The 13757-nt window shown below is 38.7% G+C and overlaps 1 protein-coding gene across 5 annotated transcripts in view; it reads left to right on the top strand.

The window, feature by feature from the left end:
• The window catches only part of Rere (arginine-glutamic acid dipeptide repeats), a 396954-nt gene that overhangs the window by 258330 nt on the left and 124867 nt on the right, over positions 1-13757 (top strand). For all 5 annotated transcript variants that reach the window (XM_071617313.1, XM_071617315.1, XM_071617314.1 and 2 more), the window contains 3 exons: positions 2037-2085; positions 9375-9499; positions 10954-11053. In XM_071617313.1, coding sequence (XP_071473414.1) covers positions 2037-2085; positions 9375-9499; positions 10954-11053 — 274 coding nt within the window. The remainder of the gene's footprint in view (positions 1-2036; positions 2086-9374; positions 9500-10953; positions 11054-13757) is intronic.

The following is a 13757-nucleotide window of genomic DNA, read 5'->3' as shown; positions in this document are numbered from 1 at the left end:
GTGGCTGGTGTAACAAAGTCAGCCCTTGGTACAGGCTCTTCTCCCACTGTGGAGCCTCCCTCTTGGCGTGCCACTTGGCCAGGAGCTCTTGAGAACTTTGCCACTTTAGAGGTTGTTTCTACTTAATGTCTAATTTTCATAACAATCTTTAGTGTTTTTGTACTGTTGCTCCTGAAATGTCTTCTGTTTGTAATTAGAGGGTTTGGGCCTGTTCTGGTCTTTGGGGGATGGGTACTACTTCCCCAGCTGACTGGACTATGTGATTCAGGACTGGACCACATGTCTTCCTCTCTTTGTTATTTTCTTCTCTTCCTTTGTCATGTCTGCTGCCAAAACAAAGCTCTTCATGAAAAAAAATTATTGCGTTAAAAGAAGAGAGTACTGGACCCAAGGACCCTAAAGGAAATAGTGGTTTTCCAAAATTCATTTTGACAACTTAAAACAATGGGGATGAGTATCATATCCATGGGGGGAAAACAAGGGACTGGGCTCTTTCTTGGGTTCTTTATAGAATTGTGTTTTTTAGCCCAGTTCAGGGCAGCAAGTGAGAACAAGCAGTTTTCACTCTTTAAAAAGCCTTTGCTTTCATTCTGCTGAAAATTCAGTGGCTCTTATAAAAACAGAGCCTTGTCACTGGCATGGAAAGGGATTTCCTGAGATAGGCCACAGATAGTCGTGATCGCAGGTTGCAGGTTCCAGAGAGCTCTGGGAGGGCAGGATTTCCTTATCTACCAGTATACACAGTGAGTGCCCTGTGTAAAGCCTGGGACAAAAAAGATACCAGCAAATACTTTATGAAGAGCTGGGCACAGTGGCACACACTGGTAAGCCTGCTACTCGGGAGGCCAAGGCTGGAGGATCACAAGTTAGAGACCAGCTTCAGCAGTTTACCAAAACCCTGTCTCAAAATAAATAACATAAGGACTGGGGGGTGTAGCTTAGTGGTAGCACCCCTGGGTTCAATCCTCAGCACCCTAAACAATAAAAACAAAAACCAAATACTGTGTGAAAGAATGGAAAGAAAAAGACATCTGCATGCTGTGTGAAGAGGTGACATGGGGCTAAATGGGCAGAAGATAAATAAATGCTTTACTGAAGTAGCAGCCTTTTTAAAGCCCAGGTGGTTTGGATTGGAGCAATGGGGGAGAGGGTCATAAGGGTAGTGAGAGTGGTCAAGGTTAAAGGGAGCTGTGCTCTCACCACCTTCACCTGTTGGGCTCAGTCCCTCATTTCTTTTTCTTCTTTGCTCAAATCTCACTTTATGAATAATGCTTTTTCTGACTTTTCTTTGTACAGGAGTATAAAAATATTTTATCTTTTGCCATCTATTTAATTTGTTGGCACTTAATGCCTGATCTATGCTTTGATTTTTCTCTAATTAGAATATAAGTTCCTGGGCTGGGGATGTGGCTCAAGCGGTAGCGTGCTCGCCTGGCATGCGTGCGGCCCGGGTTCGATCCTCAGCACCACATACAAACAAAGATGTTGTGTCCGCGGAAAACTAAAATAAATAAATAAATATTAAAAAAAAAAAAAAAGAATATAAGTTCCAAAAACATATTGATACTGTTTTATAATTTGCTTTATCCACAACATCCAGGACAAATCCTGACTTATAGTAGGTATTAAACAAATAATTACTGAATAAGTGAATAACCCAATGATCCAGGGCATGTTGTAGGAACTATCAGTTATCTCATTTGTGTTCCTTGAAGTTTGTGGTAGGGCACCCAGAGTGTGTTGAAAAGAAGAAATGTTTGCCCGTAGGAATGTCTGTGTATGAGACATGAGATAATGACAGTTCAGAAAGATACTCAGGTTGGGAAGCTGCAGCAATCAGGTCTTGGGAAGGAAAAGGAGTTAGAGATGTGGGGTGGGAGGTGCATGTAGGGGCAACATTAGAAATACTGGGAAAGTGAATTCCTCAAGTTTTTCCTCATTTATTTGAAGTAAATTACTTTCCTTGAGAGATATGTGAATGTTTATGTCAAAATGCCATTGTGTATATCTAATCTAATCTATTCTTTTCATGACAGGAGGCTGAACAGTACACAAGGGGAGATTCGTGTTGGACCCAGCCATCAGGTAAAATACATTTTAGTAGCCTCTTTTAGAGGGTTTTTAGTCCTTACATTTTTGCTAGAACTTTATTTTTTGAGCAGTGGTCAAACTGCTATGTGGGATTTTATTTAAATACAGAAGTTTTCTTTTCAGATCCTCACCTACTTTTTAAAAAAAAATTGTGATAAAATGTACATAATAGGAGATTTACCATCTTAACCATTTTTGTTAAAATTTTATTTTTTAGTTGTAAATAGACACAATATCTTTATTTTTATGTGGTGCTGAGGATCAAACCTAGTGCCTCCCATGTGTGAGACAAGTGCTCTACCACTGAGCTATAGACTCAGCCCTCTTAACTATTTTTTAAGTGTGCAGTTTAGCAACATTAAGTACATTATTGTTGGCAGCCACACCACTATCCATCTCCAGAACTCTTCACCTTGCAAAACTGAAACTCTAGGCCCATTTTACAGTAAATCCCTGTTCCTCTCTCACCCATGCCCCTGGCAGCTGCTCCTCGACTTCCTGTCTCTGTTTGACCACTCTGCCTGGTAGAAGCAGAGTCATACAATGCTTGTCTTTTTTTTGACTGACTTATTTCACTTAGCACAATGTTCTGGAGGCTCATCCATGTTGTAACATGTAACCGAATTTCTTTCCTTTTAAGGCTGAATAATACATTGTATGTGCATATCACAATTTGTTTGTACATTCTTCCATTGATGAACATTTGATTACCACATACATTTACATAAAAAGATTTTGTGTGTAGGAGGCCCCGGGTTTGATTTCCCTGGGGATTGACCATGAGCCTTGGGCATGCTAGGCCAACACCCTATTACTGAGCCACATTCCTCCCCATCCCCCTGAAAAGAGTTTTTTCAACACCTTTTTCTGCAGATAAGTCAGGATGGGTAGTTCTTTTCAGTTGGCAGCTTGTTGTGTTGTGAACTCTGCCACTCGAGTCTTATATAGTTCACTGAGACTCCTCCGCTTTCAACCCTAATATCAAGTAGGGTGCTCTGACAGGCAGGATTCTGGCTCATGGATCAGCATGTCCTGGGCAATGCAGATGTGGGCTCTGTTGGGCTTCTCTGCAGTTCTCATGGTGTTTGTTGGGTCCTCAGGCTGGTAACTGTGTGTACTGATTCTGAGATGCACTCTTTTCCTTCACATTTTAGCTCTGCGTTTGGACTTCATTGTACACTGGATTGTGTGATTGTAGTTTCATGGCTGCATTTGTCCTTTCTCTAGCACGTAAAATAATAGTCATTCTTAGCATAAATGAAACACAGCATATGTTAAGAGGAAGAAAGGGTCTTTCTTCTTTTCCCTTAGGAGCAAGGACAGTTTCCTCAGAATGGCCTGCCTCTCACTGCTGTGGATTTGGTCATGTGCCTCTTTCTAAAGCAGGAGGAAATGGGAATGCCATGGTTATGGCTTAATTGAAGTAATGTTGAGGAGCCAACCCATCATATTTAGGGAAGGGAGATACAGGCAGAGGGTATAGAGGTTTCAATTCAAGTGTCTCCTGCTTTATTTTTTGGTTTTGATTTTGAGCTTTTTTTTTTGGTATGCCATTCACATTTTTTCAAAGAATCCAGTTCAAGGGTATAATGAGAAATTTTAAAACCCAGACACAGAAACTATTGGGGCATATAAGTTTTAGAAGACATTTCTCATCCTTGAACTGGGGTAATAACTGAGAGGTCAAAAAAGAAGCTGCAGGAGGACACTTTGGCAATGACTGCCTGTTCAGGTGACTGGGGACCCAGTACTTAACTGGCTGTACTCAGTGACCTCCCTGTCTTTGCTTTCTTGTGCATTCTCTCCCACTATGTATTGTCAGCACTGAGACATCTCTGTAGTAGAATTATTTTATAGACTTCTTGCTATAACAGAAAAAGTGATTTCTAAGTAAAAGATGGTGAGTTCTTAAAAAAGAAGCAAATTTACTATAATGGAGTTTATTTTTTATACTTCATTTAAAATCAGATGTTTATTTTATATCAGATCTTTTTGTAAACATTTATTTATTTTAGTTGTAGATGGATACAATACTTTTATTTTATTTGTTTATTTTTATGTGGTGCAGAGGATTGAAACCTGGACCTAGGTGAGCACTCTACTGCTGAGCCACAACCCCAGCCTTTATATCAGATCTTAAATACATTATATATGATTTTTAAAAATATCTTTATTTTATTTATTGTTATGTGGTGCTGAGGATCAAACCCAGTGCCTCACATTGCTAGGTGAGTGCTCTACCGCTGAGCCACAACCCTAGCCCCCATTCTATATGCTTTATTTTCAGGAAGCACCAATATAACAGGACACTTAGGAATTGGTGACCTTTACCTTCTTAAAATTTTTTACCTTTTAAAATATATTAACAGGGGCTGGGGATGTGGCTCAAGAGGTAGTGCGCTTGCCTGGCATGCGTGCGGCCCGGGTTCGATCCTCAGCACCACATACAAACAAAGATGTTGTGTCTGCCGAAAACTAAAAAAAAATAAATAAATATTAAAATTAAAAAAATAAATAAATAAAATATATTGACAGATATAAAAGCAGAGGAAAAATAGTACAATGAAGCCCTCCTGTCATTACTTCGGACTCGGACTACGTCCTAGTCAGACTTGTTTTGTTTATTCTCACACGTTTTTCCTACCAGTATTTTGAAATGAATCACAAATATAATACCTTAATTATTGATGTTCCAAAGAGAAGGGCTCTTTTAAAAGACAAATCAGAATATATTACACAAATAAAAATGATCAGTTTCTTAAAATGCAGGTGTCTACTGGATCCAGGTGTCCCTGTTTGTCTCTCTCTTTCTTTCTTTTTTTGTAGTTCAAATTAGAATCTAAGTAAGAGCCATTTGCTTTAATTGCAATTGATTGATATGTCTCTTGAATCTCTTTTTAATCCACAGGGTTCTCCCTCCCATCCCCTTTCTCAAGGTGTATGTTGGAAAAACTGTAGGTTTTCTGTATGATGTCTGACAGTCTAGATTTGACTCATTGTTTTTCTACCATTTAACTTTTTCCTTTGTCTTTTGCAATTCTTGATAATTAGCAGTTGAATCTAGAGATTTAATCACATTCTAGTTTAGTACCTGCCTTCTGCACGAATACATCATGAATAATGAAAAGTATTTCTACCAGGAGGCTGTTGATTATTTCTTAGATCCATTATTTTATTATGGGCTTTCAAAATGGTGACCATCTAATTCTGTCTATTCATTTATTTGCTAACTAAACAAAACTTCCTCCTTATCAACTGCTTGATTCCTTCCCTCGTCCCAGTTTTCAAAATACAGAGTTGACTTCATATCATCTTCAGAGGTCACCAGTGGATTTAAAATTAGTTATCATTTTTTAAAATATTTTCCCTTAGTTGTTGATAGGTCTTTATTGTATTTATTTATACGTTGTGCTGAGAATCGAACCCAGTTCCTCACACATGCAAGGCAAGTGCGCTATCGCTGAGCCACAGTCCCAGCCCAAAAATTAGTTATCTTTAATCAATTTTTGATGATTAAATGATCCATTTTGAGCCTACTGGAGCTTCTTCCTGCCACTGGTGTTCTTTGTACTTGATCCTGGTGGTTTTGGGGTGGGTCCTTTTTATTTGGTTGTGAAATAATTTTAATGCCTCATCCGAACATTTCCTTTTCTGGTTTTGGAGTTATACTTTTCTGAATGGAGCCCTTGTTTGTTATAATGGAAAATGGTATTTTTAGGCTGGTTCATTTTTAGGCTGTTTACTATTTCTAGGCCTGATTTCAGTAGACAGAGCTAGAAAATATGCTTTTTTTATTTGTTTGTTTTCCCTTTCTTTTTAGAAATAAAATGTTGTGTATTCATATTGATGTTTCTAATTCAAATCCAGAATTTTATATATACATTCATTCAATTCAGAATTTATATTATAAAGTATTGTATATGTTGCGTGTGTGTGTATTTCTGGATTTGAATTAGAAACATCAATATGAATACACAACGTATTTTATATATATATGTGTGTGTGTGTGTGTATAAATTCTGTTGTTCTTTGATCTATATCTGTATCTTTCTCCTGTGTCTTAAATCCCATTTTTAATGCCAAAGACATAATTATTTGCTATTTTCCCAGCATGTATAATATATATGTAGTATGAATAGCTCAGAATAGCAATGTTCCCACTGCTACAACAGTATTGAACAGTTTTGTTTGATTTTTGTACTGGCAAGAGAACTGGAAAGAGGTTTGTTTGTTATTTGTTTGGTACTGGTGATTAAACCAAGGGCCTTTCATATGCAAAGCGCATGACTTTTCACCAAGCTGAGCTGTACCATTAGCCCCTTACAATCAGTGTACTGTTAAATTTTGTTTTGCCCTTATCGAATATATCCCACTAGTGCTGTATAGGCAAATTAACTTGAAGTAGATTTTAGAGTGGAAATAATTCAATACATTGTTATTGTTACTCCTTTCTTCTTCTTCTTCTTCTTCTTCTTTTTTTTTTTTTTTGCAGTCCCGTGGTTTGAACCCACATCCTTGTACATGCTAGGCAAGTGCTATACCACTGAGTTACAATCCAGTCCTTTTTAAATTTTATTTTGAGACAGGGTCTTGCTATGTTGCCTAGGCTGTTCTTGAACTTGCCTTCTCCTGCCACAGCCTCTGGGATTACAGGCATGACCACCACGCTGGGCTGAGATTGTTATTCTGGAAACTTCTTATTTTTATGTATTTATTTAGGTAAATGATAGCATGATATGCACACGTTTTTTTCCCCTTCTTTTTTTCTTTCAGCAATACATCCTGTTGTTTCCTCCATAGCAACATCTGGAGCTCCTTTTCTTTCCCTCTGCCATTTTGTAGAACTCTGAGTGGATAGAAGAGTTCATTCTTCCAGTCCCTGTTGATGGTTATTTGTGCTACTTAAGTCATTTGTTGTTGTAACTAGTGCTGTAGTGAATAGCCTCTGCATATTGACTTTTGTATATTTGCCATTGTGTCTTTGCATCTATTCTCAAAAGTTGGGTAGCTGGCCTGGAGGGCAAGCAAATGGGTAATATTGATTCTCCTCTGTCATTACTGAGATAGATGAGCAACGGGGTATCCTTGTTACTAATTTGCATTTCTCTTCTCAGCAAGGCTGACCATTTCCTGTGATTTAAACCATTGCTAGGGCTAGGGTTGTGGCTCAGTGGTAGAACACTTGCCTCATGTGTGAGGCACTGGGTTCCACCCTCAGCACCACATAAAAATAAGTAAATAAATAAAAGTATTGTCCATCTACAACTAAAAATATTTAATTTTTTTTTCTATTTTTTTCCTGCGTACTGTCTAATTATATTTCTAATCCATTTCTCTTGGGGGAATTGGTCCTGCTCCCCAACAATAAGACTTTTAACTTAACAAATAGCCATTGGGGAGCTACATGCCAAGTTCTGTACTTCGTGCTGGGGAAGCAGAGCTCAGTAGTCATGTTGAAGACCTTTTGATACCAGTATTTATTGTGTTTTAGTATTATTTTAATATTTTCACTAAGTGTTAAACAGAAATAGTGTGGCACACAGTGGAATATTATAAATGTCAATACTATGTCAAACAAGAGTATCCTTATTTAGAGAGAGTCAGTGCTTCACCCACATTTGTGGACATTGAAGAGTGCGTACAAAGCAGAGGTCACAGCCTGACCCGAGAGCCATGTGGCCTACTGGTGTTGTTTTTTGTCACACAGTTGTTTTAAAAACATTTGAAACCCTGAGTTTCCACATACAAGTGAAGATTCTGGAGTTTGGAAGAAAGTGGAGGGTATTCAAATATTGCTTCCTGTCCCTGCATGGAGCAGTTTCTGGATAGGACAGCTCTGTTTCCTGCATTCATCTCACCATGGCACACTTTACTTCTCGGTGCAGAACACCTATGAGACACTGTCCTACTTCACTGTGAAGCACTTGCAACATGGCTAGTGCAAACAGGGGTGTGCGTTGTTTTGTTTAATGTGGCTAGTAGACTATTTAAAATTAAATATATTGTTCTCATTGCTGTTGGACAGTACTGTTGCCTCCTTCATTTGCTTAGATTTTTTTTGCATGCAGTCTGTGTACACCAGAGCTTCTTAACATTAACTCTTAATTTCAAATATCAGACTCACATGCCCAGGTTCACCATTTGCTGAGTTAAGAACGTGTATGTCTTACAAACATTTAACTTCTCGCAGGTCTCTGATGGTCATGTACAGTCACAAAAACCTGCTTACTTTTGTTCTGCCCCAACAGGGAGAGGATGAGAAAGTGGCTGAGGTATTTTAATTTGACAACTTAGAATTTTGGATGTTGAACACTGTTGTTAAATATTTCATATGTTTTTGAGGTTTACCTTCAGTACAGTGAAGTGTTCTTAAGTATACTGTTCCATTAATGCTGATGATTCGTATCAAGTACAGGACATTTCTGTTATGCCAGAAAGTTCTTTTTTTTCTTTTTCACAAGCACCCTACCCCCTCCCCACCCCCCCCACTCTGTTTCTGTCATCATAGGTCCATTTTACAATGCTAATTAATTAATTAATTAATTTTGGTGCCAGGGATTGAACTCGGGGGCACTTGACCACTGAGCCACATCCCCAGCTCTGTTTTGTATTTTATTTAGAGACAGGGTCTCACTCAGTTGCTTAGCACCTCGTTAAATTGCTGAGGCTGGCTTTGAACTCGCAGTCTGCCTCCTGAGTTGCAGGGATTACAGGCATGTATCACCTTTCCTGGCCTATCTATGTTGATTTTTAATGTTAGCCTTAATACTTCATAGTTTTCTCATGTTAACCATATATTGTTGACCAGTATTGCTACTAACTCTCTCATGAGTCGCATTAATCTAATAGGATGGCTCACCTAATTTAATTTTTCAGCAAATATCCTCAAATGAGTTTTCGCTATTTGCATATATCTTTGAAGACTTATTATGTTGGAAATGAATGTGTGTTTCACTTCTTTATCACATAGCTGTTATCTCCTACAACATTTTATGTTTTGTTTTTTACTTATCTACACATGTCCATTTCTGTTCTCTTTGGATTGTGTTGGTACAGGTTTACTTTGACAGTGTTTGCTGCTTCCTAAACAGAGATTAAGCAGTTTTTCATAATATGTTCTGTGGTGAAATGGTCCTGATGTGGTGTAGGCCACTTTAAATGAGTCGTGGTTTTGCTGAAGAAAGAGTCTCAGTAAACCACTGCATCCGTCCCAGGGACTGCCTACTGAAACAGCTCTTTCTAGTACATGCCTCAGTTGTGACCTCTTCATCCCTGTCTTGCAGGCCAAACTTCCAGAGTTGCAGCCATTTCCTTCTCCAGATGGTGATACTGTGACCCAACATGAGGAACTGGTCTGGATGCCTGGTGTTAATGACTGTGACCTCCTTATGTACTTGAGGGCAGCAAGGTAATAGGAATCTGCCCACTCCTGCTTTCTGAATTAGGACATATGAATTGATTAGAAGGGAACAAACTCTCCTTTCCCTGAAATTTTATTTATATATTGGGCATTCTCTAAGTTTTAAGCCCTCTATAATCAGGGCCCTGATCTTACCAGAGAAAAATAGTTTACCCTATTACTATTCTTCTTACTTGGTTTTGAGCTCTTCAGAAGGAAAACATTTTTAAGCCCTACATGTAATCATCACCCACCACCCCTGGTTCCAGTTGAGTAATTTGACAATTCCATTTCAGATTTCATGTTCTCTCTACTTTGTAGTTGTTCATTAATGCCAGACCTGAACCTGAGATTTTTGTGGCTTATCTACATGAAACATTTACCTGTGGTTCTGTAGAACTTGATAACATAAAAACTGCAGAAGGGCAGTTTAAATCCATTCTTAGTACATAACAGGCAGAGAGCCTTCCATTGTCTGCACTAAGTTCTGAGACACTGCAGTATTGCCAGTGAGTAGTACTGGAAAGCACAGCTCCAGGTTCCTGAATTCTGCTTCAAATACTTCTAGATACTTCAGATACTTCAGCAGTGCTAGGCATGGTGTTCCAAGGTAGAGATAAAAATGTGTAAATGGAGTAAATGACTACTAAGGGTTTTTTAATCTCTCAACTTCTCACTTTTAATAGGAATTAATTTTGCATGCCTTCTCAAGTCTTTTTTTTTTTAATTGTACATATGGAGACTTTGCTTTCAAAAGATTTTAATCAAATCATGTTATATGCATATATAATTATACTAAAGGAAGTCTCACCTTTATGTATATATAGCAAATACCAATTAAAAATAAATAAAGTAGGGCATGGTGGAGCATGCCTATAATCCCAGACATGGGAGGCAGAGGCAGGAGGATCACAAGTTCGAGACCAGCCTCAGCAACTTAGTAAGACTGTATCTCAAAATGAAATAAAAAGGACTAAGGATGTGGCTCAGTGGTTAAGTACCCCTGGGTTCAACTCCGGGTACCAGAACAAACAAACAAGCAAGCAAGCAAATCAAGGAGTGAAAGGAAGATCCCTAGAGGAGGGGAGAGAAAGTGGCAGGGGGGAATGGTAATTGTAATCAAATTCCTTGCACGTATGATTTTGTCAAAATGATTCCAACTCCTGTGTTTAATGGTCTAGTAAAAAAAAAAAGATTGTAATGTTGTGGGGTATTGTGACAAATAGATTATTCATGTGTTCAGATCTGAAATCTTAGTACTATTAAAGCTGGGGAAGAAACAACAAATGAATCCAACTCAAAGTAACATTTCTGTTGCTGGGGGAGTGAAGGGCTATAACAGGCATGTTAGGTAGGTTATCATGCATGTGATAGTGGAATTTGGAGGGGCTAAACATGAGCTCTGAAGATCTCTGTGGTGTTGCTATGTGCTGATGAAGCAAAGAATTTCCTTTCTTCCCAAGGAGCATGGCTGCATTTGCAGGGATGTGTGATGGAGGTTCCACCGAGGATGGCTGTGTTGCAGCATCTCGCGATGATACCACCCTGAATGCCCTGAACACTGTAAGTCTTTGAAGTCATCCTGGGCAGAAAGTTCTTTCCCCCTGTGCTAGCTGTAGGGAGGATGTGATGACAATGGAGTGTGAAGAAGCTAGTCATCCCAGAAGTAAGTGCAGTGTTGTGCTGTTGGGAAAGGGAGGTGAGATGTTGTCTTGGCCCTTGGGCTCAAGTTGTTCCAGTTGCCAGACTTTGTACTTCAGTGTATCCTCAGGCAGTGACCTGGCTTCTCCAGGATTGTGATGAGCCTCAAATGAGGCCTGGTAATAGTGGTTGATACTCACGGAAATCTCATGAACCTGATCCCTGTGTGTAGATAATCTTATTTAATCCTCACGCACCCACTTGTGGTAGGTTCTACTATTAGCACCTTTTTATACACAAGAAAACAATTAAATCACAATCCAAGGTCATATATTCATGCGTTTAACCTCCTCCACTGTGTCTGAAACCGTGTTTGAAAGTACAGGGAGGAGTACAGAAGAAGCTGTGCTTCTTGGATAACAACTTTTTTTTTAAAATTTTTTGGGACCATTTAAAAATTTCACATGATAATAAAACAAGTTAAGTTTTAAAAATAACAACCCTTCTGGGAATAGTGGCTCAAGCCTATAGTCCCAGATATTTGGGAAGCCGAGGTAGGAGGATAGCAAGTTCAAGGCCAGCTTGGGCAATTTAGGAAGACCCTTTTCCAAAATAAAGAATAAAAAGTGCTGGGGATTTAGCTCAGGGTTAAAACAACCCTGGGTTCAATCCCCAGTATACACTCCACCCCCCACCCCCCACCCCCCCAAAAAAACTTTAAAAAACTGAAAAATGGAAAGTAAAATGAAATCAGTGAGCCTAACCTTTCTGAGCTTATTGAGTTTGTTGCATGATATGCCACCATAATTACTCATTTGCTTTAATGCCATAATATCTACACAGCAGCTCAGAATAGCAGTTTATACTGCTATAAACAATATGATTACTGAAAGCAATTTATTATTATTAATGGACACTTCATTTTAATCTTAGAATATATTCTAAGGACTATTCTGCAAGCTATATAGGTAGATTAATACATCTTGAAGTTACCTGAAAATAATCCCTGTCTGTATGGTTGCAAATATGAAATCATCAAATCCAAATAAGTAATAATGAATATTTATGGAATCAAATTTGATACGATAATCTGCCTGGTTATGTATGTTTACATAAGACATTAAACATGAGGCTTAGCAGTTCTTCCACCCCTTTTTCCTTGAGCAGTCACTATAATTGGAAGGGACTTTAGAGCTCATGTCCTGTGTCTAATTAAATATGAATCCAAGTCTTAGAAGGGTCAGATGACTTTTTAAATGTCCGAAGTCCAAAAAGATCATAGTATAGGAAAGAAAATATCCTCCTTCCCAATTCAGTTTATATGTTTGCTTGCTTTTTTTTGTTTGTTTGTTTCTTGGTATCAGGGATTGAACCCAGGGGGCATTTAAGCACTGCGTCACATCCCTAGTCCTTTTTATATATTTAATTTTATTTTGAGACAGGGTCTCACTAAGTTGCTCAGGCTGGCTTTGAACTTGCAATCCTCCTTCCTCAGCCTCCTGAGCCCGTGTCATTCCAGGCATGTGCCAACAAGCCTGGCTGGGAATCTTTTTACTGCACAGTTATACCACACAGCTTGCTGTTGAGGAAATGTACAGAAATTTGATTGATTTTGGTTTTTATTCCTGGTTTAATTAGGTGGTTATTACATAAAGCTATAATAGCCTCTTGTATTTTGGAACTTTCTGAGAATGTGCTGTGTTCTAAATAACTGCATTTTTTTTCACATTCCATAAAATACAGTTGTGTACTTTAAAGTAGACTTTTGTATACTTTCTCACTGATTTTGTCTTTTTTTTTTTTTTTTTTGGTGCCAGGGATTGAATTTAGGGGCACTCCACCACTGGACCCACAGACCCACACCCCCAGCCCTATTTTGTATTTTATCTAGAGACAGGGTCTCACTGAATTCCTTAGCACCTCATTTTTTGCCAAGGCTGGCTTCGAAATCGTGATCCTCCTGCCTCAGCCTCCCGAGCCACTGGGATTACAGGCATATCCTATTGCACCCAGCTTTTAAAGAATTTTTTTCCCTGAACATATATAGTAACAGAGCAAGAAGAGACCTTTGCAGTTATCTTACAGATGAGGTCATTGAAACTCAAAGATTGGTGATACTTCAGACAGTTCTTGTGGGTTAGGTACAAGTGTTTATGAATTCACAAGGGCCATAAACTCTTAAAAGAAAGTCTTTGATATGAACTTCTTTCTGTTTAGAATTTTGTATAAAAGCTTTATGAGTTGGGTGTCATGGCACCTCCCAGGTGCTCAGGAGGCTGAGGCCAGAGGTTTACAAGTTTAAGACCAGCCTGAGCACCTTAGAGAGAAGAGCGGGTGGGTGCCAGAGGTGCAACTCAGTAGTAGAGCATTTTCCTAGCTTGTGCAGGACCTGGGTTCCAACCCCAGTCCTACCAGGGGAAAAAAATAAAAAGGGTATGAAAAATTCTGCTTTCATAACTGCTGATCAGTTAAGAGTTTTGAGTGATGGAGATTTTTCTGTATTTAATTAAATGTCTATTTTGGGCACTTTATTCCTATTCTTATCCAAACCCTCTAAGGATTCTGTAGAGTATAATTTTATTCAGAAAGAATTCTAGCTATTTTTGTCCATGATCCTTTGTGACAT

Source organism: Marmota flaviventris, chromosome 10 (genome assembly GCF_047511675.1).
Source record: "Marmota flaviventris isolate mMarFla1 chromosome 10, mMarFla1.hap1, whole genome shotgun sequence".
Lineage (NCBI taxonomy): Eukaryota > Metazoa > Chordata > Mammalia > Rodentia > Sciuridae > Marmota > Marmota flaviventris.
This window is presented reverse-complemented; position numbering and strand designations above follow the sequence as displayed.